The following is a 26,428-nucleotide window of genomic DNA, read 5'->3' as shown; positions in this document are numbered from 1 at the left end:
CCTTTGAGTTTTTCAACTTCTGCCTTCATTGCTTCGTATCGTTCAGCTTCATAAGATTTTCACTTCTATCTCACCGGCTTAGTCTTGGGGTCAATACTCAAGCGACGACATATGATATCGGGAGAGATGCCTGGCATGTCTTCATATGATCAGGCAAAGACCTCAATGTTCTCTTGTAAAAAAGAAATCAATGCCAACCTAATAGGTGGTGACAAAGTGGTGTCAATCTTCACCATGCGATCTGGATAATCTTTTGAGATAGAAACCTTCTCCAACTCTTCAGCGGGTTGTGTTTGCTGGTTGAAAGTGTTATCTCGAGGATCGTCGAGTTGACTGTTGCCACCATGAAGATCCAAGTTGGTTTCGTCCAGGCTGGTCTTTATGACTTGGTCATGTATAGAAAGGGTTTCCTTGGGCACATACAAGTGTTGTTGCTTAACCGAAGTGTTGTAACATGACCGTGCACTAAGTTGATCTCTTATGATGTACCATTGCAATAGAGGGTTGGAAATTTCATCAACAACATATGTGTGGATACCATGGCATTGAGATCATTGATGCATGTGCGTCCAAAGATGACATTGTATGTCGTTGGGCAATTAACCACCAGAAAGCTAATGGTAATGGTAGCTGTGTAAGGTCATGTACCAATGATGAAAGGTAAGTGTATGCTCCCTAAAGGTTGCACGATATCACTGGAGAAGCTTATCAGATGAGAAATCGAGCGATTGAGCAAATGTTCAGCTACATTAAGTGCCTTGAAAGCTTCAGCAAACATGATATTAACCGAAGCCCCCGTGTCTACCAGGATTCGTCGTACTTCAAAGTTGGCTATGTGAGCCTCCATGATTAGTGGGTCATTGTGAGGGTAGATGATATCTCTTTCTTCCTCAAGGTAGAAACATATTGAATCCCAGTTAGGCTTTTGACACTTGCCTCCCCTGATGTCTTCCACGTGAAACACTTGGTGGCCAAGCCTTAAAGCTTGTTCGCTGTTTTTCATGGCCCTATTGGAAGATTCAGATATGGGTGTGCTGCCGCTTATAGAATATATCACATTCACTTGGCGTTGGTTACAGTTATCCCTTGAAGGGTGAAGGAGGAATCGATCAATTTTTCCTTCACGTGCCAAAGCTTCAATATGATCACAAAGGGTGATACATTTCTCGCCGTCATGGTCGTTATGCTTGTGGTAGCAGCAAAACGTGCCCATGTTCTTCGTGGGCTTGTAATCCGGGTGCCTTGGCTTTAGCTTTGGTATCAGGTGTGCTATGCTGGGGTAAATGGCCACGCATGGGGCGTTCAAAGGTGTGTATGCCTCATACCTCGGGGTAGGGCCTGTCCAGACACGTGCTTGACCTACTGTGTTGACTGCCTGGGGTCGGGGATTATCATGGCGATACCCTTGGTTATCGCGGTAGTGTCCCTTACTTATTTTACTAAAATGAGACTGGTGAAGATGGAAATCTTTCCTTTTTCCCTGAGATTGATATGTCTGTTAACTTGGCAAAGTATTAAGTAAGGCAGGGGGAGGCACCGCTGCCATTTGGAAGGTTGAGGTCTTCTCATTTGGTTGGATCTGGCTTCCACTCCCTACTTGCTAATAAGGGGTGGCTGTAAGGGGTTTCCCTTGATATATCCTTGCCTCAGCGAAGGCATGGTTGTAAGCATGTGCCATCATATCAGTGTAAGTCTTCCAAATGTTGGCATTGATCATGTACTTGAAGAAACAATCATGTAGGCCAGCCATGAAGGCTTTGAGGGCAGTCTTGTCGTCTGCCTCGGCACAATGGGAATACTCATGGCTGAAACGGCTAGCATACATACGTAATGACTCGTCTGGCTTCTAACGAATAGTTTACAAGTCATTCGTAGAGTGCAAGCGATCGATTTGGAAAATGTGTTGAGAAACAAACAGTTTCCTCAATTCCTCAAATGAGTCTACTGTCTCAGGTGGAAGATGACAATATTAGTTTAGAGCTCCGCCAGAGAGGGTGGAGGGGGAAGAGAAGACATCGCTCTTCGTCGGTATGCATCTGGTATGCCATGGTAGACTCAAAGAGGTTAAGGTGTTCAATCGGGTCCTCCTTTCCAGTATAGAATTGCAAGCCAAGCTTTTGCTTTGTCTTTGCTTGGAGGGGGTGTCGAGGATCCTCCTTGTAAGAAGGCTAGGCCTAGGTTGGTTCCAATCAGGTATCTCAGCTTGTCGTTCGGCCTTCAACTTGTTTACTTCCTTAAGGAGCTGTAGGACAATAGGGTCTTGAGTGGAGTCATGTACCACTTGAGCTTTCTTTCGTAAATCTCCATCTCCTCTTGGAAGTAGGAAGGTTTGATCAAGGGCGTGTGATTTTTCCTTGGACTCGCCGTACTGACTTTTAGGGCGAGTATGTCAGAATACCTCAGAGTCCCCTGTACCTTCATGTTCCTCTAGGACCTGTCGTTCATTCCCTAGATTGGCAGCTGGCCTGGGTAGTGGGAGGGGACCGAGTCTTTCAGAAATCCTTGGGTCATTGATCTTCGAGCATATGTGAAGGGGATTCTCTTGACGTTGCTTTAAGAAGTCTCGACAGTCACGATAAACGGCTTTCGATCCTTCCAACCCTTATGTAAGGAGGTGTCTTCCTCCACTTCTCCTGCTTCGGGTCTAAGCAGCTGGGTTGAGAGAAGTCTCATGTTGATCAATATTTTGATGATTAGCTCGCTCCTCATCAAGGATACCCATGTCGAAGGAAGGTGACCTTCCGTGTTGGGGGGCACCCAGATGATGGTTGATGTCCACAGGGGTAACGAGCTCGCGTGTTTGAGTACGCCTAGTTTCGTGGAGTGTCTCAAAGAGCTTCTCATACTGCTCCTGGAGGACCTCATTCTTCATTGCTGTCTTGTTGTTCTGAGCTTCTAGCTCATCGACTTTAGCTTGAAGAGCAACCCTCTTTCCTTCCTTCTTTCATTGCTTCACACTAGGTGTAAGATGGGTGTCATTCTGTGTGCTGTGGCTTCATTCGCTCCCCATGTAGGAGAGGGATGCCTGGTCAAAAGAGAGTGTACGAATGGTGGAAACCAGCTTGACAAAGCTGAAGAGAATGGGAAGAAGTGTCGTTCTCATATACGGCACCAAATGTTGATGCATAAAATCAGTGAGGACTTTGGTACAACAGAAAATGTTAAGTTTGTGACCTTCGCTAGATTGCTCCGGTCACTAGTGTGGATAAGTATGCAAATGGATAAAGACAGGGAAGCAAACACAAGATGTACGTGGTTCACCCAAATTAGCTACGTCTACAGAGTAGAAGAGTTCTCATTAATTGTGAAGGGTTTACACAAGTACATAGGTTCAAGCTCTCATTTAGTGAGTACTAGTGAATGATTTAGTACAAATGACATTAGGAAATATTGTGAGAGAATGATCTCTATTTATATAAGAAAGTTTCTAGTTTCATTCTGACATTGACACGTGTCGTGTTGTGATTGGCTTCTGATGTTGACACGTTTCGCGCTATGATTGGCTTCTGATGTCGACACGTGTCGCTCTGTGATTGGCCTTCTGGTTGGAGGGAAACTCTTCTGGGTCCTTAACGGTATAACGTTGACCGGTGCTCAATAGTTTCGGGATTTGTCAAGTATGGTATAAACACTAGTGATCTTATCTAATTCATTGATCTTCAGCCCAAATCACCCACATCGACAATTCCTGTCGATATCTTATTTTACTGTGCATATCGAGCTCGCCTAAAACTGGTTTCACAATAAATAGATTCAACTACACAAAAGATCATTTCCAACTACCCTCATTTCTATACTTCCAATATGAATAATGAAATTCCAACCACATCAACATGAATGATGCACAATTAATGTCATTTCATCTTTCGTATCACAGTATATTCTCAACGAATAACATTCCAGCAATAATTCCATAACCAATAACAAGTAAACACTTAGAAGCAATTAGCCAAATAACATCCAATCACATTAAATAACCAAAACGAATATAATATTTCACGAAATTTAATAGAATCAATCTCTGTAAAAGTTTGCCTTATTTCCCCTACCTGGTCTCCAAAGCATTGCACCAACTCTATATTACAAGAGTGCACCACCATTGTGATCAATTCCCTGCTGCAGGCTGACATCCTAAGCAGGAAGATAAACACGAATATTTCAGCACCCTTATCTCTAATTCTATTTGATTTCTTAATCTCTTCCTTATATTTGTCTTCTCTCATATATATATATATAAATATATACATGCACAACATATATATAAACATATACAAGTATGTATATATATATATATATATATATATATATATACACACACACACACACACACACCAATCTCTACGTAATGCATGCATTGCATGTATCTTCATCTTTCTCTCCGGCAACAACTTAGTTGCAATTGGATGGTTTTGGCGGTCTCAAAGGCGGACCAAGAAGATTGTCTGCCCTCCCACTTACCATCCACTCCTACTTTTCTAACCATTGATTTCATTGATTTCATGTTTAGTTAATTTAATGCTTTAGATTTTGCCACCTCACCAATAAATCCAAACCATCTTTAAACCTTTCCAACTAGATCTACAGCCTTCCTCCATCTCTCCATCATGTTCGGGGGTTCAATTTTCCGGTGTCTAGCAAATGCCTCGGTAAAGCTTCCCGTCTGCTTCCTCACATCTGACGGATCAACATCGTAGAAGACCGGTAGACTGGTCCCCTACCCACTGTAAAAAGTCTCCATAGATTCTGCCCTTGGCCTCTCTGAGGACTTCCATCAAACACCTGGCAGGCACATTTGGGGTACTCAGTAGTGGAGCAAAGATAGTTGGTGTATCGGTTTTGATAGGGTTGATGGTAGCAGTATATTTCGCGTTGTTTGCCTGCCTCAAAAGCTTTGGTTTCACAGTGCTTTCCATACCATTTTTGTATGCCCCTTTGGTTTCAGCTTTGGTTTCACTTGCTGCTCATCCATTGATAGAGCTTCCCGTGCTGTTACGGAAGAACCCAGATGGGAGTTTCCCCACATGGTCGATTATAATGTTCAGCCTTTATTTGTATTTCGTCCGCTTCTTCTCGGCATTGCGGAGGTTGCATCGTAGGGAGGCTCCTTACACTGAAATCTCTGAGGGTTTGTTCGTTGGAGGGTGACCAAAATAAAACCCCAAATTCCCATTTTTTTTTTGTTAATTTAAAAAATTATTAATTCGTCAAGTTTCATCTCCAAATGTCCAAGCTTTCCTCTTTTTTTGCTTCTTCAGCCTCTGAACCCAGGTACCCTTTTGTGCTTTTTCCCTCTATTTTTTTGGGTTTAATTTCTTTCAATTTTTTGTTGCTTTAACATGCTTGAATTTTGATTTGATCCATCCCATGTGAGGAAGCAGACGGGAAGCTTTGCCGAGACATTTGCTAGACACCGAAAAACTGAACCCCCGACATGATGGAGAGATGGAGGAAGGCACTTGCAGAGGTTGCAGATCTAGCTGGAAATGTTTAAAGATGATTTGGAGTTGTTGGTGTGGTGGCAAAATCTGGATCATTAAAATAACTAAACATGAAATCAATAGTTAGAAAAGTAGGAGCAAATGGAAGAGGATGGTAAGTGGGAGGGCAGACAATCTTGATCCCAAAGGCAAGGATAAATTGGTGTCCTAAAATCTTTCCACGCAACCACTTTTTGATGAAGACTAAGCAACCTATACTGCTTATTCATTAAACCTATAATCACACGTGTAAGAACTATAAGTGACTAAGCACTTAAACATATCCACCCCTGCCACCTCCAGGTTCCATGTTGCACCATTAATTACCTATAAAATTAGCATCTAAAACTCTAAATAAATATTTATTTTAATTTTAAAATACGGGGTCTTACAAGTGCTTCCATTAGACTGTGGACGTGAACTGGACGCCTTGGTTGCCATAGCCATAGGGGGTACTGCCATCGTAGTCTTTGTTCCCATCATAGTGGCATTCCTCTGGGATTTTCGTTGTACCAAATTGAAGCATTCCAGGGATAGGTTTCATCCTTAGAATTTCACTTCGAACTTGATCAAAACCGCTATCTAATCCAACGAGAAATTCGTACACCCTATCCTTTGCAACTTATTCTTTCCAAGTTTTCAGGTTCGCTCCACACACCATACGAAGAGGACGTTTTGTCCAGGTCCTGCCAAACGCCCTTTAGTTCGGTGAAATATAGATTGATTAGACGACTGTCTTGTCTCGTTCGTGTAGCCTTGCACCAGAGTTCATAGTATTGTGACTCATAAGAACCATCATAGAACATCTGGGTAACACTCTCCCAGATATCTTTAGCCTTGGGTAAATCTATAAAGAGGCCAAGTAGGTGTGGTTCCATGATTTTGAGCAACCACCCGCGCACGATGGCATCTTCAGTTGACCACTTTACATATCCTAGATCATCTTCATCAACAACCGGGATTTTACCCGTTAGGTAGCCATGCATCCCGTGGTGATTCAAAGTGAGTCTACCAATGTCAATGCCATTCCGTTCGAGTTTCGGTTGAGCGACTCGAACTTCAATGTTTGGTCCAAGATGATGAATGGTTCACGCTTGGGGATGTGGCGCCAGCTTTTTCTTCTGCCATTGCACTGCCAATTGTAGCCTTGTTGCTTCCAAGGGCTACAAGACTTGATTTTTGGGTTCAAGATTTGAAGAACCAGAGTTTTGATGGCTAGGGCATGTATGGTGTTTAAGGTTTTTCGACAAGAGTCAGGTTCAAACCTGCTCTGGTACCAAGATAAAATTCTAGGGTTTTGGTAAATATTGTTCTGATATTATTCTTCTCTCATAAAGGAATATATAAACTTACACAATCTCCTATAAATTAGGAAACAAGGACACCAATTACATAATTATATGCCCAAAATATCTCTACATTCCTTATTCTCCAAAGTTGACTCACGCAACACAGGGTACAGACAACATTACCAAACCTGTCTAAACTAATCACCCAAACAAGCATTTGAAACGACTCACGGAAGGTTTTTATTATTGGGCTTAAACTACTAATACCGGGCCAGTAGCCTCCCAAGACATGTGAGCATTCTTGAGTCCAAACTCCAAAGTGGAGAAGAGAAGAAAACTGATAAGTGTCATCCAGTAGGATTGGATTACACGAGCCACCCAAAACCACCACGTGGCCACGAACAACCCCTTCTTTCCTTCTCCTCTGTTGTTTTTTTGTTGTTGAAAATATTCCTTCCTTCCTTTTTCCTTGCCTTGGGAAGGGAAAAAGGCTAACGGCCTCGAAACGAGCTACAGCAAAGAAAAAGGGAAGAAAGAAAAAGAAACGAAAGAGAAAGAGATGCTGAGCAGAAGCACAACAACAGTGATAGCTGCGGCTTCTGCGAAGAGTTCCCAGTTGTTTGGGTTTGGGATCAACAACAGTAGCAGCAACAATCTCTGTTGCACTCGTACTACTACTACTCGTACAAGTAATCTCTCATGGAACTTCATCAACAGCAACAAGCACAAGTGTAGGGAGTCAAGAATGGAGGAGAGTTTCACCACCCGGGCCTCCGCGCAGCCTCTCACGAATGCCGATGACCTCATTGACTCTGTAGAGACCTTCATCTTCGACTGCGACGGTCCGCCTTCTTCAACTTGTTTATTTTCTTACGTTGTTGAATTGAATGTTGATCCAATGATCTTCTTCTTTGTTTGTTTCATACCTATAAGAATGTAGTAGTGGACATTAATCCATCTGTTAGGATTTGAGCACATGAAAATTTATTAATAATATTATATGAGACTATGAATACACATTTGTATTGATTTGATTCCCTCCTAAGTTCCTAACCATTTTGTCTGATTACCTTTTAAAAAGGAAAATCCAATTTATTCAGAACCAAGTGTTGCGTTAGAAAAATTGGAGCGAGGGAACCATCGAACGATGATATGATTTGATAGGAATAGGATTACTCATGAATGTTCCATTAGAATTTTAATAATGTTTGTCTTACAGTCTTATGGTATTTATCTCTGTCGTGGATGGTATTGGTATTGCTCCATTAAATAATCTTTCAACTCATCACCCAACAACTGCAGGTGTTATATGGAAAGGAGATAAGCTCATAGACGGTGTCCCCCAAACTCTGGATATGCTACGGTCTAAGGTCGGTCTGTCTGTCTTTCTGGCTGCCAATGGAGCCACCTATAATGTATTTCAGTATTTGTAGTTTTGTACATATTCATATCATAGGGCCAGCAAATGTAATGTAGCATGATACGGGTAGATAATTTTAAGAGGCTAGCATTGTTATGTGGCCTCAAACCACTTGCATATTGTCTTTTCCTTCAGGGCAAAAGATTAGTTTTCGTTACCAACAACTCAACAAAGTCTAGGAAGCAGTATGGTAAAAAGTTTGAGACGCTTGGTCTAAATGTCAATGAGGTCAGTGTGACAGTGTGCCATTTTTCTCTTTCTACGCTCACAGATTTAGCAACTCGGTAATTCTAACCACACTTGAACAATTTCAGGAGGAAATTTTTGCGTCATCTTTTGCTGCTGCTGCTTATTTGAAGTCCATTAATTTCCCAAAAGATAAAAAGGTAACCTGCGTGCCTACTTGGTAAAAGTGAATATCTTGTTTCTGTTCATTTGCCTACAAGTGGAGTTTTTGTGAAGGGGAATGGTTTGCATCATATTGCATGTTATCTTCTTCATTGTTATTTCTGTTCGAATTTTATAAAGATTTCCAATATTATTTCGTCTGATATTTTATTTGCATATAGCCACAGTATTATATTAAGGTTATATGTTATTGACATGTAAGAAGTTGTGACTTTATTTCCAGTTACTGGCATCTCATGATTAACACTACAAATAGCTAGCGCATTCTAATCATGAATATTGATGATAATACACTGATGATTCGGTGTTTTATAGGTATATGTGATTGGTGAGGAAGGTATCTTGAAGGAGCTTGAGCTTGCTGGATATGAGTACCTTGGTGGCCCAGTAAGTATAAGCTAGAAACCGCATAATTGTCAGTACATTGCAAGTGTTTATTCTGTATCCTAGTCACTGAAATCAAGTGATGTGTTATTCTTTTGAGAGATAGAATGCTCCTGTTATATATGTATGATGCGTGGTATATAATGCCTTCTTTTTCTTACAGGAAGATGGTGGGAAGAAAATAGAGCTGAAGCCTGGATATCTGATGGAGCATGATGAGAGTGTATACTTCTGTCCTTTCTTGCATCATAGAACTGAGTTTGTTGTTGGGTTTTTAGAGATAAAAATATAAGTAGAACTTTCTCTCAAAGATTTGAAGCTTCTGCATTCCTTTTTGGAACCTTATATTGGAAATTTTGTTTGTTCATTGTTTTCCAGGTTGGAGCTGTTGTGGTTGGATTTGATCGAAATTTCAACTACTACAAAATTCAGTAAGTTCTGTTTATTGTTGTGTATGTCAATGTCAATGCATTTGTGTTGAAGATACTGCAAGTTTTTATATTTTACTTTTAGTTACAAGGCACTGTCCTCGTCCTTGTTATTAAAATGTGAGGAATCATTGCTGCTTCCAGTACCCTCTCTTTTAGATTCTTCTTCTACCCCACATAGTTGCCAGAAGTTAACCGTCTTCTTTTTCTTTGGGATGTATTTGTATTTGGGCCTATATGCAAATATTCTGTTACAGTCTTACAGAGAATTCAATGGAAAGTAATATATATCGTACTTTATTGAGTGCCAAATCATATTAACATAATGATCTTATTATATATGAACTTATTACATGTATTGCATTTGATCTTCCCTGTGTCAGTTAATATTATATGATGGTTATGTGATGGTAGGTATGGGACACTCTGTGTACGTGAAAACCCTGGATGTCTTTTCATTGCTACAAATCGTGATGCTGTCACTCATCTCACAGATGCTCAGGAATGGGCAGGTTCATTTCTTTCTTCTCCTTGTTGCACTTTGTGTTTTAATTACATTATTCTCAAATGCAGCGTTACGCTGCAAAACATTTGAAGATTTTTCTGATTGGAAAACTTATTTATTAGGGGTAGCAGTCTGCGTTCCTTGCACTCGTTCTGTTGTACTTACTCTTTCATATCTCCTTGATCATATTCAATTATCAGGGTACAAAAATAAGGGACAGGAGATACGAGTGTGAAAATTTTCACCTTTTAGGAGATAATAGTGAAAAAGCATATCGGAATCTACTGAACTTGTGAATCTTCTGAAAGTTGAATCAGATTATTCATGCTTCATTTACTGATACATGAGTTAGTGATAATTACTTGATTATATGAGACTTAAACTTCAGAGTTTACTAGGAAACCCTTGGATTTATGGACCTAAATATACCTGACCGAATGGGTTGTTACTGAAATGATGAAGCAACTTCTCTCTCAATAGCTACTACAATTTGTACTATACTGCAGGTGGTGGTTCAATGGTTGGTGCTATCCGTGGATCAACTCAACGTGAGCCATTGGTTGTGGGAAAACCCTCAACTTTTATGATGGACTACTTAGCAAATGAGTAAGTCAAATGCCTTATTTTATCTTGAGTAGCATGAGTGCTGTTGATCTTGAGCAAAGACCGACCATATTATGATGAGAAGTCTTATGCTACAGAACAAGGTCACCTCTCAATGCGCACAGCGTATAGTGTGATACAGATAATGCTCTTTAGGTTTGCGATATGGTCTTCATTGGTTTAGCATTTAATATATTGGGTTTAATCAATGACAGATTTGGCATCCTGAAGTCACAGATTTGCATGGTTGGGGACAGATTAGATACTGATATTCTGTTTGGACAAAATGGTGGTTGCAAAACTCTTCTTGTTCTCTCGGGTAACCAAACTCTGCATTGTTTGGGCCAAGTATATTTCATTTTGTGATATATTTAAGCTAAGTAAGGCTTTTCCGTTTTGTGTGATAGGCGTCACCACCTTACCAGTGCTTCAGAGTCCCGACAACTCCATACAACCAGATTTTTACACGAACAAGATTTCAGACTTTTTGTTTCTCAAGGCTGCAACTGTATGATTATGTTACCCCTAAAACCAATCTTGTGCTCATCTGTCATTATTTGCCTGTGCCAGTCATAACTTCGATATTATTAATGCCCATGTAAATTTTATTTTTCCAACTGGATATAGGTTTCAGATATCTATGAATTTGTGAAATTGATTATCTATGAACATGTGTGTATCTATATATTGACAGATAGATATAGAGATATAGTTTCTTTGTTTCCATTATCCTGCATATTATTGGCAACCAAATCAGCACATAGCTGCAGGCTGCAGCATCCGTATCTCACGTGCTCGGAGCCTCGGACATGCTAATGAGGTATTTTGTTGATTTCATATCCCCAAAGTTTGGGACTACCCCTAGGGGAGATCTAATTTGTCTTAAGTAGAGAAACTGAAAGCTCTGTCTATTTGTTGGGGCAACTGAGACAAAGAACATGCATTAGAGTTGGTGAAAAGCATTGCCTTCATTTAGTTATTGGTTTTGAAGAACTCGGCGGAGAACAAAAGCTTGCTTTAAGGTGACGAAAGTTCGAAATCATGAATTTATACTAACCAAATGACAAATATCTCTCTACTAATGTCGTGACAAAGGGCATAAGTGACTGCGTGTCTATTTGTGGTGAAACGAGATTCCTAGTCTCCTTCCCCTCTTTTCCGAATCAATCTACCATTCATTTTTATTTTGCTTACATTTTTTAAGTTATTTTAGTTATCAAATCAAAAACCAAATTAAACTTGTTATTTTTGTTGTTTAGTTAGTGTTCACATAAAGCTAGTAATATGTTGAGGTCTGATCAATCCTTACGGTTCAACACTCTTACTTATGCCATTATATTATCCTTACATTTGCAGTTGGAAAGAACACAAGTTTTAGTACCCTTACCAGAAATATGTGTTATTTTCTAATTAATAACGTTGAGAATATCACAATTGTGTATCACATTTGCTGCCATAATTAGCAGAGAGGGAGCTGGTAGAGTTCCCTTTTTTTTTTTGGTTGGGATATGACACTTAGAAAAGTACCATAATATGCACGATGGGCAGCCAAAGTGGTTACTATAGAGGAGGATTCTCTCCTCTCATCATCTCTTTCTCATTTCCTTTCCTCATATTTGAACAGTTATGGTTAAGCCACGTCAACATCTTATATTGATTTTTTTTTATAGAAAACATGAGACAAAAAGTAATATGTGAGAAAATGAAAGGGAATGAGATGAGAATAAAAGAGCAGAGAATCCTATCCCACTTCCTATATGTCCAAGCACATAAACATAAATTCCATTGTTCAAAATGTGAAGAACTCGTCTTCTTTATAGCAGATAAAATTATAGTTCATAAACTAGTTAATTTGATTGTATTGTGTTTGCTCGATTTATTGTAATACGACCAAGCGCCTCCCTCTTTATTGAAATCTCTAAACATTGTAATATACTATATATAAAGTAAACAGTACTGATAATGTTTCGTTAAAATTCTTTAAAAGAAGATTACATTTTTCTGTTTAATACAATGATATATGTTTATATCAAAATATGAGATAATTTATTAATATCAATCTCGTTATCTACAATAATCGAACTTAAAACCTCCGTCGCATAATAATACAGTAATAAATGACAATTTACATAAGAAAAGAATGCATGGTGATTTGATTTATCTTTTGTAGTTTCAAAATAAAAAAGAAAAGAAAAATGTGACATTTATTTTTTCCCCTAACCCAGTCATCATGAAAAGCAATATTTTCCTCTCTCGATTTCCATTTCCTCCGAATCCCTTCTCCTTTCTTCTTTCCCTTTTCTTCAATCAACCAATCAACCACAGAACACGCTCACATTCTCTTTCCCCCTTTCACCTTCCCTTCTCCTTTGATTGCCATTTCTGTCACTTCCTCTCTCTTTCTCTAATCACCCCCGACTCCCCCTGTTCTATGCAAATTAGGATTGATCCCAATTAGGGTTTTGATCTTTTCATCAGAAAACCAAGAAATGGATTCGGACGAAGAGTTCGACATGCTCGACGCCAACGATGACGACGACGATTTCTACAGTGGCGGCGATGATGATGCAGCTGCCGCTATGGACAGCGACGACGCTGGAGTTGCAGATTACGAGTTCATCGACAACGACTCCGACGATTCCAATGATGTCACCTCGCATCGTTACCAGGTGGCTTTTCTCTTCAATTATCACAATTTCATATCTTCTCTTTTAGTTTCTTCGAAATGGTTTTGGTTAATTGATTTTTTATTCTTATTTTTCTTCTGGGTTTTGAAAGTTGAGCCCTTTAGTACATGTCCAAATGTTAAATATGCTTAATTTTATATTGGGTCTACTCATAAATTTTCTTCTTTTTGTTGTATTCGGCGTTGCGGTAATGTTAGTGTTGCTGATTTTGATCTTAGGTTTCATTGATTTATCCGAAATGTAAATTTAGTTCGTGTTGTGGTAATGCCTTAAAAAGTCTGAGCCTTTACTTATGGTGGAAATGTTGATTCTGCTAGAATTATAGCTTCGTTATAATGTTAATATTCCTTGATTTGATATTTGGGTTAGTTGGGCTAGAGTTACTATGGAAGGATTTCCATGGGTGCTGCTATTCTTAACAAAAAAAGAGTTTGCATAGATTGTTGGTTAATTCTATCGGGTGCCTTTTTCTTTTGTTACTTGATTTGTTTTTTTTTTTGGTTCGGGCCTCGGGTCCCCCCCCCCCCCCCCTCTCCTAGGGGATTTTAGCTGATTTGTTAAAGTCAGGCACTTTGGGTGGTGGACAATGCCAATTATGTTTAGAGAAATTTGGTATTTATTTGATTGGTAGCTGACCATGGTTGAAGTAATTGGTTTTTTTCATCTTTGTGGCTCCTTTGGAGATTGCACTGTTTCGATGAACTCCATGGATGTGGTAGCCTTTCTCTCGAAGCATTTGGATCTCGGAAAAAGTAAAGTTAAAATATGATGCATATTGCAGAATGTTGTGTGCTCTCATTGGTGTGTCTAAAGATGGAAAAGTCTTTTAGTTTAAGATACATACTAATTGAAGTTTTGTACCTTATAGTTATTGTACATGAAATTTGTTAGTGGTTTTCTACATGCGGTTCTAACCTTTGGAAATTTTTAATGAACTCTACTATGCTGTGATATCTTTGCTTTATTTTCTCAATGTGTATTTACTGAAGCACACTTCGATGCTTGTCTGTAGGCAAAAATAAGTTTATCGGTTAGTTGTGGCTCCTATTATTGTTGTAATTTCGTTTTGTTTTTATTGCAGCAAAACTACAATGTTTTGACAGAAGCTGACATTCGTCAGCATCAAGAGGAGGATATTATGAGGATATCTACAGTGCTCTCTATTCCAAAATTTTCAGCTAGTATACTGCTCCGCTACTATAATTGGTAAATTGTTGTCTCCAATATTTCTTTTCTTTGCTTATTTTGCTAATTTCTTTACATGCTGACATGGATTGCCTTCACTCTTAGTAATGGGTACCTGGGTTATGTGACCCTAGTTTATTTTGTCAGATAATTTCCACTATACCTTCCCCAATTTGTTTACGATGCAATTATTTGATAGTTTTATATCATGGTGCATTGTTTTCCAATTTGTTTTGCCATGCATTTATTTGATAAGTTTTATACCACGGTGCAATGTTTTTCTGGATTTTCTAAAGAATATATACTTCCTTTATACTCACAGGAGTGTCAGTAAAGTACACGATGAGTGGTTTGCAGATGAAGAAAGGGTTCGCAGGGCTGTTGGCTTGCCAGAGAAACCAGTTGTTGAATATCCTAATGCTAGTGAAGTAAGCAGTCCATGCTTTCAGATGTCATCAATTTTCAGCCTTTTTTGCTTCAAAGTTTTTTTTGCCTTAGACCGGTATATATGGCTAACAACTTTGATAACATGGTCTTTTTTATAACAGCTTCATTGTGGGATTTGTTTTGAGATCTATCCTCGTGATAAGATGCATGCTGCAGCTTGTGGTCATCCTTTCTGTTCCTCATGCTGGGCAGGTTTGATACAATGTCATATATTTGTCTTTTTTCTTCCATGGAAAAGTTGAACTTTTAGTGTAGTGTGGCATGATTTTTTCACTTTTCTATTATCACCAGGGATGCATTTATAAAAAAGAATGCTGTAATATAAGAAAAGTATGTCCAGCAGGTTAGTCAAACTTTTGTTTATAGGATCATCAATACATGTGGATCTCATGTATTCATGCAAGACCCGTGTTGATGATTTTACGGTAGCACTTAAAAGTCAAGACTGGTACTCCTTTTGTCATCATTTAGTGGGATTTGTTTTCCCATCATATATAGCATTTTCTAGGACCTATACGCGCACACACATATTATGCATAAATAACATGAGTCTTGATAATGTGATGTGTTATATGTGTTCTAGTTCTGTTTCTTGTACTACTGATACAATTTTTGTATCAATTTTTATGTCTCTGTCGTCTAATATCCAGAAATCTGAAGTTTACAAATATATATCATTTTTTCATCTTGTTATTATGTTTCCAAATGAGTTTTGAGTTCTGTAAAACGTTCTTTTATAATTTCCATGTCTTGTAGGCTATATTAGCACAGCCATTAATGATGGCCCTGGATGTTTGATGTTGCGCTGTCCGGATCCATCTTGTAGTGCCGTTGTTTGCCAAGATATGATTAATGATTTGGCTTCCTATGAAGAGAAGGAGAAATATTCTCGCTACTTTATTAGATCTTATGTTGAAGACAATAGGAAGGTAATCCCACGATTGGATCCTTGATCACAATGATCAGCGATTTGTCTGTTCTCCCAAAGTAAATGCAAAACCTTAGTCCTTATATCTTCTTACTTGCCAAACGCTTAATACATTTATGGTTATAGTGATTAAAAACAAGTAGATAGTTTGCAAGTTGACAGTGTAGCATTAAAGAGCATCTCCTATTTGGTACTTGTGTTTTTATGTAAACTAGACACGCAGTTGACTTGGTGGCATCATAGGTAACAGTATATGGGCGAGAATGGTCTTGCAGAGGCAACTTAGAAGTAAACTTAAAGATTGCTTCATATCTGCTGATAAGATGATTACAGAAAAATATTTATGTTTTTCATTACCTTAGCCTAGTTGTTCCGTACAACTAGGGCAAGGTAATGCATGACTTTGTGAATTCTATGTAAGGTTTTAAACATATATTTTGCATTTGAATGTTGTTTTTTACTAGCCTTCATTCAACATTTTGTTGACCATTTTATTTCATGGATGTTTTTCTGTAGACAAAATGGTGTCCTGCTCCAGGCTGTGATTATGCTATAGATTTTATTGTTGGTGGTGGAAGCTATGATGTTACCTGCCGCTGTTCATATAGCTTTTGCTGGAACGTAAGTCTCTTTGAATTCTTCACATATAGTTTTTATCTTCATTGAAAATTGCATGTATGTGCATTTTGTATGGTGTGCGGGATGAAGATATGATAAGATGCGGTTATGTGAGAAATCTCCAAAACTCAGAATATGATTGTGTTGAAATGATACGATGTGGCTTTTTTTTTTTTTTTTTTTTTACTTCTTTTTTATATTTATGCTTTGTTATGTGTTGCATATGAGCCTGTAAACGTTGTACGGTATCACTTGGTGCTTCATATGAAGTTATCCTGTTCTTCATAGGTGCCTGATTGCATTTACATCTTGTGAATTTGACCTTGCAGTGTACTGAGGAAGCTCACCGTCCAGTTGATTGTGGCACTGTGTCAAAATGGATAATGAAGAATAGTGCAGAATCTGAAAATATGAATTGGTACGTAAGACATTAGTTATTGGCGGAATAGTACCTTAAATTAGGAGAACAGTGATCAGATGTGAACATTGGACTACTCCATGTCCCATAGGATGATGGGAAAATAATCTATGTGCTGATGCCAAATAATGTTCGATGAAAGCATGGCCAGTCCCTACCATAATAATTGCATGACCTGTCTAGCCATGTTATCCTGGATATACGCTTTGATATCATATCGAAACGACAATCCTGTAGCTAGGTAGTGCACAAATGCCAATGTTGAAGTGTGGGATGGTGCCAGCCAAAAGAAAAGGTCCGTAATGGTCACCTTAGTGTGGACTTTATAAGTTGGGAGCTGAATTTTTGATGATTCCCTAAAATATTGGAGTAAAATTTCTCAATGTTTGGGTGTTATGCTTATACAACAACAACAACAACAACAAAGCCTTTTCCCACTAAGTGGGGTCGGCTATATGAATCCTAGAACGCCATTGCGCTCGGTTTTGTGTCATGTCCTCCGTTAGATCCAAGTACTCTAAGTCTTTTCTTAGAGTCTCTTCCAAAGTTGTCCTAGGTCTTCCTCTACCCCTTCGGCCCTGAACCTCTGTCCCGTAGTCACATCTTCGAACCGGAGCGTCAGTCGGCCTTCTTTGCACATGTTCAAAATCACCGGAGCCGATTTTCTCTCATCTTTCCTACAATTTCGGCTACTCCTACTTTACCTCGGATATCCTCATTCCCAATCTTATCCTTTCTTGTGTGCCCACACATCCCACGAAGCATCCTCATCTCCGCTACACCCATTTTGTGTACGTGTTGATGCTTCACCACCCAACATTCTGTGCCATACAACATCGCTAGCCTTATTGCCGTACTATAAAATTTTCCCTTGAGCTTCAGTGGCCTACGACGGTCACACAACACGCCGGATGCACTCTTTCCATCCAGCTCGTATTCTATGGTTGAGATCTCCATCTAATTCTCCGTTCTCTTGCAAGATAGATCCTAGGTAGCGAAAACGATCGCTTTTTGTGATCTTCGCTAGATTGCTCCGGTCATTAGTGTGGATAAGTATATAAATGGATAGAGATAGGAAAGCAAACACAAGATGTACGTGGTTCACCCAGATTGGCTACGTCCACGGAATAGAAGAGTTCTCATTAATTGTGAAGGGTTTACACAAGTACATAGGTTCAAGCTCTCATTTAGTGAGTACAAGTGAATGATTTAGTACAAATGACATTAGGAAATATTGTGGGAGAATGATCTCGTAATCACGAAACTTCTAAGTATCGGAGTGTGGTGTCGTCTTGACTTGCCTTATCTGTCTCATAGGTAGATGTGGCATCTTCTCTGGAAGTACTCTTCCTCCATCCAGGGGTGGTATCTTTAACTGGTGGAGATGCACAAGGTAATGTATCAATTTCACTTGAAGCTTACTTGTAGTTTCAGGCTTGGTCAAGCGCGATACAAACCATGTAGTAGGAGTCCCCCAAGTCGCCGAGCTAGGGGGTCTGCTGAAAGAGGTGACAGACAAGGTAAGCAATCAGAGCTCCGACTGATTGTTCACCTTCTCCCCATCTTGCAGCAGCATGAAGGATAAAGAGAAGAAAAATGAGAAGAGATGATATGAGATACTTTTGCTTTTGAAGAAGTAACTTTCCACATGCTTATTCTTGAACTGAGCTGGAGGGTTTTCTGGTTTCCTCCAGAGTATAAGGCCGACTGAAGAATTTGAGGGTCAAAACAAGTCCATCAAATCTAGAGTACGTTCCACCCTGCTGATATGGGATACTTTTGCTTTTGACAGAGTAATGAATGTATCGGCACGTGTGCTGTTACGCTTGTCTCCACATGCTTCCTTGTATCCTTCGCACTTGCCCTATCTGTTCCTCAAGCAGATGCGGAATCTTCCCTGGAAACATAAGATGTTGAAGATGAGTACTCGAGAGCAATGCCAGGTAAGTAATCAGGTAAGGGGTTCCAGGCAGTCAGTTCCTGGCTGGAAGCTTGATTCCAAGTGCTGACTGATTGTTCTCTTTCTCCTTGTCTTGCAGGTAAAAACAAGGCCAAAAGAAAAGACAGGGAAAAAGCATGATATGGGATACTCTTGCTTTTAACCCTGATGATATGAGATATTCTTGCTCTAGTATAGCTTGTTTGCAGAGGTATTATCGGGGGGAAAGAAAGCTGAATATTTCGAAAGGCTTCGTTGGGAGTGCCCTCTCAGATATGATGAAGGGTTGAGCATTTTTGCAGGTCTGCCTGTCCGTTGGGGATGGAGGTCGACATATATAGGAGTCTCCCTAACAACAAGTAGTAATGCTATTCCTTTACCCTGCTTGGTCATAGCACGGTAGTGGGAGCTGCCAGTTTCACATGTTTTAACTCTGTCAGAGCACTTTGAAAAAGTGGTCTGTGGTATCTGGCTCTCGAGATTCGGAGAACGATGCCTCTTCGATTTTTGAGAAAGCAATCATGCTGGGGGTATGACTCTCGAGATTCGGAGAGCAGTGTCTCTTCGATTTTTGAGGAAGTAATCATGTTGGGAGTCTGGCTCTCGAGATTCGGAGGGTGGTGCCTCTTCGATTTTGGAGCAAGCAATCTTGTTGGGAGTGTTGTCTCGAATGTGAGTAAAGGTTGGGCATGTTTGCTAGTCTACCTTGCCACGAAGCACAAAGGATGACACACAGGGACTTTCCAATTATCCAGCAATGGTACTGTTCCTTTACCCTCTCTTCGATTTTGAGAAAGTAGTCATGTTGGGAGTCTGGCTCTCGAGATTCGGAGGACGGTGCCTCTTCGATTTTGGAGCAAGCAATCTTATTGGGAGTGTTTTCTCGAATGTGAGTAAAGGTTGGGCATGTTTGCTAGTCTACCTTGCCACGAAGCACAGAGGTTGACACACAGGGACTTTCCAATTATCCAGCAGTGGTACTGTTCCTTTACAGTTGTGGGTAATAATATGGTAGCTAGACCTTCAAAATTTATGTGTCTAAACTTTTGTTAGTGCTGTTTCTTTGCTATTCTTTTACCTTTCTTGGTCAGAGCGATGTAGTGGGAGTTGCAAGCTTCACGTGCTCAACTTTGGCAGAGAACTTTGGCAAAGTTATTTGTGGTACCCATGAGCTATTGTTGCGTGTGGGAAGTGGGTGATTGAACAGTAAGATTCATGTGCTTTCTACTTCACCAGAAGTCTTCGACAGAATGCCCATAATTTCTGCAAAGCTGAGTGTGCGTGTGACAGGTGTTGACAAGGCTAGAAAAGTAGGTGCCTCTTCGATTTCTGAGATCAGCCCTCGTGGTCTCTGAGCAGCCCAGCTTTTGAGAAAGCGAGCGCCTCTTCGATTGATTCGGAGAACGATGCCTCATCGATTTTTGAGAAAGCAATCATGCTGGGGGTCTGGCTCTCAAGATTCGGGGAGCAGTGTCTCTTCGATTTTTGAGAAAGTAATCATGTTGGGAGTCTGGCTCTCGAGATTCGGAGGGCGGTGCCTCTTCGATTTTGGAGCAAGCAATCTTGTTGGGAGTGTTTTCTCGAATGTGAGTAAAGGTTGGGCATGTTTGCTAGTCTACCTTGCCACGAAGCACAGAGGTTGACACACAGGGACTTTCCAATTATCCAGCAATGGTACTGTTCCTTTACCCTCTCTTCGATTTTTAAGAAAGTAGTCATGTTGGGAGTCTGGCTCTCGAGATTCGGAGGACGGTGCCTCTTCGATTTTGGAGCAAGCAATCTTATTGGGAGTGTTTTCTCGAATGTGAGTAAAGGTTGGGCATGTTTGCTAGTCTACCTTGCCACGAAGCACAGAGGTTGACACACAGGGACTTTCCAATTATCCAGCAGTGGTACTGTTCCTTTACCGTTGTGGGTAATAATATGGTAGCTAGACCTTCAAAATTTATGGGTCTAAACTTTGTTAGTGCTGTTTCTTTGCTATTCTTTTACCCTTCTTGGTCAGAGCGATGTAGTGGGAGCTGCAAGCTTCACGTGCTCAACTTTGGCAGAGAACTTTGGCAAAGTTATCTGTGGTACCCATGAGCTATTGTTGCGTGTGGGAAGTGGGTGATTGAACAGTAAGATTCATGTGTTTTCTACTTCCCCAGAAGTCTTTGACAGAATGCCCATAATTTCCGCAAAACTGAGTGTGCGTGTGACAGGTGCTGACAAGGCTGGAAAAGGCTGGAAAAGTAGGTGCCTCTTCGATTTCTGATATCGGCCCTCGTGGTCTCTGGGGAGCCCAGCTTTTGAGAAAGCGAGCGCCTCTTCGATTTTTGAGATCGGCCTTCGTGGTCTTTGAGCAGCCCAACTTTTGAGAAAGCAAACGCCTCTTCGATTTCTGAGATCAACCCTCGTGATCTCTAAGCAGCCCAGCTTTTGAGAAAGCAAACGCCTCTTCGATTTCTGAGCAGGCGCCTCTTCGATTTCTGAGCAGGCGCCTCTTCGATTTCTGAACCTTCGTCGAGTGCAGATTTTTATAGGGGCTGGCATTAAGTTCCAAAGCACACTTGAATCTCCACCAGTAGAAGCTTCATTCTTGCACTTCTAAGATCTTGATTTGTCCGACCTCTTCTCTCTTCAACACCTTTGAAAATGTCTGGCCCCTCCGACCGTCGTTTTGACTTGAACCTTGTTGAAGAGGCAGCCCCGCCTTCTCCAGACAACATATGGCGCCCATCCTTCGTCTCCCCTACTGGTCCTCTTACCGTTGGGGATTCCGTGATGAAGAATGATATGACCGCTGCGGTGGTGGCCAGGAACCTTCTCACTCCCAAAGATAACAGACTACTTTCCAAACGGTCTGATGAGTTAGCTGTTAAGGATTCGCTGGCTCTCAGTGTTCAGTGTGCAGGTTCTGTGTCTAATATGGCCCAACGCCTATTTGCTCGAACCCGCCAAGTTGAATCATTGGCGGCTGAAGTGATGAGTCTCAAACAGGAGATTAGAGGACTCAAGCATGAGAATAAACAGTTGCACCGGCTCGCACATGACTATGCTACAAACATGAAGAGGAAGCTTGACCAGATGAAGGAAACTGATGGTCAGGTTTTACTTGATCATCAGAGATTTGTGGGTTTGTTCCAAAGGCATTTATTGCCTTCGTCTTCTGGGGCTGTACCGCGTAATGAAGCTCCAAATGATCAACCTCTGATGCCTCCTCCTTCTAGGGTTCTGTCCAGTACTGAGGCTCCAAATGATCCCCCTCCGGTGCCTTCTCTTTCTGGGGCTCTACCGACTGCTGAGACTTCTCCTAAGCAACCTTTGTGAAGGCTCCCTCTTGTGTGCTTATTTTGACTCATGTATATGTACATATTTGTAGCTTATCGGGGATATCAATAAATAAGCTTTCCTTCATTTCAACGTATTGTGTTAAATACACCAAAGCCTTCTTCGCTAAGTTCTTTGAATTTTCTTTTGTTAAAGCTTGTATGTTGAAGCTTTCTGAGTGGAGCATGTAGGTTGGGGTAGTGTTCTCTTAATTTCCCGAATGAGGAAAACTTCTCGGTTGGAGACTTGGAAAATCCAAGTCACTGAGTGGGATCGGCTATATGAATCTTAGAACGCCATTGTGCTCGATCCTGTGTCATGTCCTTCGTTAGATCCAAGTACTCTAAGTCTTTTCTTAGAGTCTCTTCCAAAGTTTTCCTAGGTCTTCCTCTACCCCTTCGGCCCTGAACCTCTGTCCCATAGTCGCATCTTCTAATCGGAACGTCAGTAGGCCTTCTTTGCACATGTCCAAACCACCGTAACCGATTTTCTCTCATCTTTCCTTCAATTTCGGCTACTCCTACTTTACCCCGGATATCCTCATTCCTAATCTTATCCTTTCTCGTGTGCCCACACATCCAACGAAGCATCCTCATCTCCGCTACACCCATTTTGTGTACGTGTTGATGTTTCACCGCCCAACATTCTGTGCCATACAGCATCGCCGGCCTTATTGCCGTCCTATAAAATTTTCCCTTGAGCTTCAGTGGCATACGGCGGTCACACAACACGCCGGATGCACTCTTCCACTTCATCCATCCAGCTTGTATTCTATGGTTGAGATCTCCATCTAATTCTCCGTTCTTTTGCAAGATAGATCCTAGGTAACGAAAACGGTCGCTCTTTGGTATTTCTTGATCTCCGATCCTCACCCCTAACTCGTTTTGGCCTCTGTGCCTATTCCATTTCCTAGTTCAAACTATTTTGATGGGAATAGCCGCAGAAAGATGGGCAATCTGGGTTTACATCAGGGATGGATTAAAAGAAGACTTAAGTCTAAAAATTCTTTGTTTTGAATGATTAAATGAATACTTCACAAACCCTGATACCATTCCCAATAACTTAAAATTCTTTGAGGGCCTATCCCTCTCAGGTACGCATGTCATCAATAGGTCTGGTTATTTACTATCATGTATAACTCCAGCAGCAGAAACAGTGGCTTTACCAAACATTTTTTTTTATATTGTTTTTAGCCCAAAGTACTAAGTTATATTGTTGATGGATTTCAGGATATTGGCTAATTCCAAGCCCTGCCCAAAGTGCAAACGGCCGATTGAGAAAAACCAAGGCTGTATGCATATCACTTGCACACCACCTTGTAAATTTGAGTTTTGCTGGTAAGCATTTTAGTAACATTACCTATTGAATTTTGATTCCTGTGCATCGTAATCATCTGAAAAGTGATTTATTATCTTGCGCTCCTTTTCTAGCTTTTTACAAAGGCATTACTTATGTTACCACCTTGTAAATTCGAGTTTTTCTGGTAAGCATTTTAGTAACACTACCTATTGCATTTTGATTCCTGTGCACCGTAATCATCTGAAAAGTGATTTATTATCTTGCGTTCCTTTTCTAGTTTTTTACAAAGGCATTACTTATGTCGAAGCTGGATTTCATGTCATCGTGTATGTTGTTTGAACACTATCTGCTCAAAAAGAGGGAAAAAAAAAAAATCTTTCTAGAACACTGATACGTGTAGTAAATGCTTTCAGGCTTTGCCTCGGTGCGTGGTCGGATCATGGTGAAAGGACGGGTGGCTTTTATGCATGTAACCGTTATGAGACAGCAAAGCAGGAGGGAGTGGTATGTTAATGCAGTTTGCATCTTTATTATGATGGTCGTGTATTTTCTCGAGCTATTAACTCAGTTTGTGCCATATTATATGATTCTTATCATATTGTTATATACAGTATGATGAGTCAGAGAAGCGAAGAGAGATGGCCAAGAACTCTCTGGAGAGGTACACTCATTATTATGAAAGATGGGCAACCAATCAATCGGTAAGTACCTAGTTTGCCTATGAATTTTGTAAAACTGATGTCACTCAGACATCAGTCTTCTGACGTTCTCGTGTATGCTCATAGTTCTGACGTTAACTTTCTAAAAGGCTTCTTTCCAAATGAGCCAGGTTCAGTTAACTTATTTAGCTATGTTTTACCTCGATAATAAACAGTCATACATACATAATGTGACTCTGCATGAACACGTACAGAAGACGGAGTTTATATATTTCCTTTACATTGATGATTTCAATACTTGTTATAAACTTATAGGCAATAAAACTGTTGACAAACAATCATTGTGCTTGCTATGATCAGTTTTCTGAAGTATTGATGTTTGCTCATTGTTGGAAATGTCAATTAATTAAACTAGTTGTTGGATTTTTATAAAAAAAGTTTTGTGGCTTTCTTTGACTTATTTGCTTACTTAACGTTTATCTCCTTGATGCTTTAGCAGATGCATTCTTTGGCTTAATGTCAATTACTTGACATTTATCATAGGCTCTATGTGCATGTGCAAATGCTTTTTATTTTGTAAATTGATGCTTTAGCAGTTTCTATTATCTTCTTTTTTTGGGGGTATAAACAGTATCTATAATTTCAAAATACATGTTTTTCATGACAATCTATGATCCTTAAATAGTTTATCTTAATGTCTAATTTTGTTTCGTTTCCCTTCACTGCAGTCCCGGCAGAAAGCACTTGCAGACTTGCAGCAGATGCAAACTGTGCACGTAAGTAAAACTTTTTACTATCAGCTTTCTTGGTTAGTGATTCTGGTATAGCTGATTGATGTGGATATCAATTGTGTGGTTTGTGTTCCTGGGTTTATGCTTAGTGTAGTGTATTTTCTATATATACAATTTTATCCTTCAGTTTCTAATGTTTTTTGTTCAGTTTTTTTAAGTCATGTATACTGTCGATGTTATTGTAGCTTGAGAAGCTGAGCGATACCCAGTGCCAACCTGAGTCACAGCTGAAGTTCATTACAGAGGCCTGGCTACAGGTATACCACAAGTTACCACACTTTTCTACCAAGGAGTCTATTGCTTTTTCTTATTAAATTTTCGGTATTTTCAGATAGTTGAATGTAGGCGAGTACTAAAATGGACATATGCTTATGGATATTATTTACCGGAGCATGAACATGCCAAGAGACAGTTCTTTGAGTACTTGCAAGGTATGTCATTTTCTCAAGTTCGAAGATAGACAATACATCATGTTGCTTTGTCGTCATTAATATTTGTTTCTGCAGGTGAAGCTGAGTCTGGGTTGGAACGGCTTCATCAATGTGCAGAAAAGGAGCTACAAGTTTACCTCAATGATGAGGACCCATCAAAAGATTTCAATGAGTTCCGCACAAAACTTGCCGGATTGACCAGGTTATGTTCCACTAAATATATTACACTAAAGTTTTCTGATTGGATAAGTTGACTTGGGTTACAATGATATAGCTTTTCAGTTTATTGATTTATGGTTCAATTTCAATGAAAACAGTGTGACTCGAAACTACTTTGAAAATTTAGTTCGAGCTCTGGAGAATGGTCTATCAGACGTGGATTCCCATGGTGCCTGCAGCAGGACAGTAAGCTCAAAGAGTTTGGGAGGTTCAAGTAAGGGAAGAGGTGGGAGGGGCAAGGCTGCAACATCCAGGTCAAGTAGTTCCAGTAGAAACATTGACGATTTAGGCCACTGGTCCTGTGAACATTGCACCTTTGCAAATGTCAGGCCGGCCAGTGTGTGCCAGATGTGTCAACAGCGCCGGTAACTTGTTTCCTATGAAAATTGGCCTAATTGGTTGTGGAGGCCTTGGTTTTGCCTCTTTGGTTGGCAGATTGCAGCGGAGAAATAGCATGGCGGGTTGCGAGGGAAGGGTTACTTACCTTTAGAATTGCAAGTGCGAGGAGGATGCAGAAAATATCAAGGGTGGGAGGAAGAGACTGTCTTGCTTGTGTATTGGAACATGAGCTGTATATAGTTCCTGTTGTTTGTCTAGCATTTCCGTGGCTGTCTTGATTCATGCAAATGCAAATGCCTTGGACCTGTAATTTTCATGTCATTAATCAGTTGCTGATAAAATTGTAGCAAAGTTGGAATCTTTAAAAGAGTGGGTGGTGGTGGTGGTGGTTGTAACTTGTAAGAGTAAACTAGTCGCGGGGGGACTGGTAATTGCATTGGCCCCTGCTGCACCTGCACAAATCGAATAAGTTATGTACTAATTATCTTCCTCTTTTTTCTCATCTTGAATGCGAATGAACGAGCGATGTCCCTTTCGGGTTTCCTTTTGCTCCAATTCCCCCCCCCCCCCCCCCCCCCCCCTGAATTTCTATGAATGGCGCTGCTGCTACTCTTTAAATTCCATTGTTCTCTGTTATCATTG

The 26,428-nt window shown here is 40.3% G+C and overlaps 2 protein-coding genes across 2 annotated transcripts; both read left to right on the top strand.

Annotated features, from left to right (window-relative positions):
* Positions 1-7,112: 7,112 nt before the first annotated feature.
* Positions 7,113-11,240, top strand: LOC114824453 (phosphoglycolate phosphatase 1A, chloroplastic-like). Its single transcript, XM_029101508.2, has 11 exons — positions 7,113-7,608; positions 8,069-8,136; positions 8,322-8,414; positions 8,501-8,572; positions 8,910-8,981; positions 9,142-9,201; positions 9,357-9,409; positions 9,821-9,918; positions 10,418-10,517; positions 10,730-10,833; positions 10,922-11,240. The coding sequence occupies exons 1-11, from the start codon at positions 7,326-7,328 to the stop codon at positions 11,026-11,028; spliced, it is 1,110 nt and encodes a 369-aa protein (XP_028957341.2). The 5' UTR covers positions 7,113-7,325; the 3' UTR covers positions 11,029-11,240.
* Positions 11,241-12,732: 1,492 nt separating this feature from the next.
* LOC103434380 (probable E3 ubiquitin-protein ligase ARI8) lies at positions 12,733-26,341 on the top strand. The gene is made up of 15 exons (XM_029101509.2): positions 12,733-13,183; positions 14,283-14,407; positions 14,709-14,814; positions 14,935-15,025; positions 15,590-15,762; positions 16,278-16,382; positions 16,709-16,797; positions 23,278-23,385; positions 23,761-23,851; positions 23,959-24,048; positions 24,735-24,782; positions 24,983-25,054; positions 25,129-25,228; positions 25,304-25,430; positions 25,546-26,341. The coding sequence occupies exons 1-15, from the start codon at positions 13,004-13,006 to the stop codon at positions 25,814-25,816; spliced, it is 1,776 nt and encodes a 591-aa protein (XP_028957342.2). The 5' UTR covers positions 12,733-13,003; the 3' UTR covers positions 25,817-26,341.
* Positions 26,342-26,428: the final 87 nt, after the last annotated feature.

This window comes from Malus domestica, chromosome 04 (assembly GCF_042453785.1).
Source record: "Malus domestica chromosome 04, GDT2T_hap1".
In the NCBI taxonomy this organism is placed as follows: Eukaryota; Viridiplantae; Streptophyta; class Magnoliopsida; order Rosales; family Rosaceae; genus Malus; species Malus domestica.
Note: the sequence above shows the minus strand (reverse complement) of the source record. Positions and strands in the feature narration are given on the sequence as shown.

Bases quoted from the DNA above. Each gene is read 5' to 3' on its own strand.
- LOC103434380 (XM_029101509.2), top strand. From the start codon at position 13,004: ATGGATTCGGACGAAGAGTTCGACATGCTCGACGCCAACGATGACGAC. The intron at 14,408-14,708 runs GTAAATTGTTGT...TTATACTCACAG, and splicing joins CTGCTCCGCTACTATAATTG to GAGTGTCAGTAAAGTACACG. The intron at 25,229-25,303 runs GTATGTCATTTT...TTGTTTCTGCAG, and splicing joins GTTCTTTGAGTACTTGCAAG to GTGAAGCTGAGTCTGGGTTG.
- LOC114824453 (XM_029101508.2), top strand. From the start codon at position 7,326: ATGCTGAGCAGAAGCACAACAACAGTGATAGCTGCGGCTTCTGCGAAG. The intron at 8,982-9,141 runs GTAAGTATAAGC...TTTTTCTTACAG, and splicing joins ATGAGTACCTTGGTGGCCCA to GAAGATGGTGGGAAGAAAAT. The intron at 9,919-10,417 runs GTTCATTTCTTT...ACTATACTGCAG, and splicing joins AGATGCTCAGGAATGGGCAG to GTGGTGGTTCAATGGTTGGT.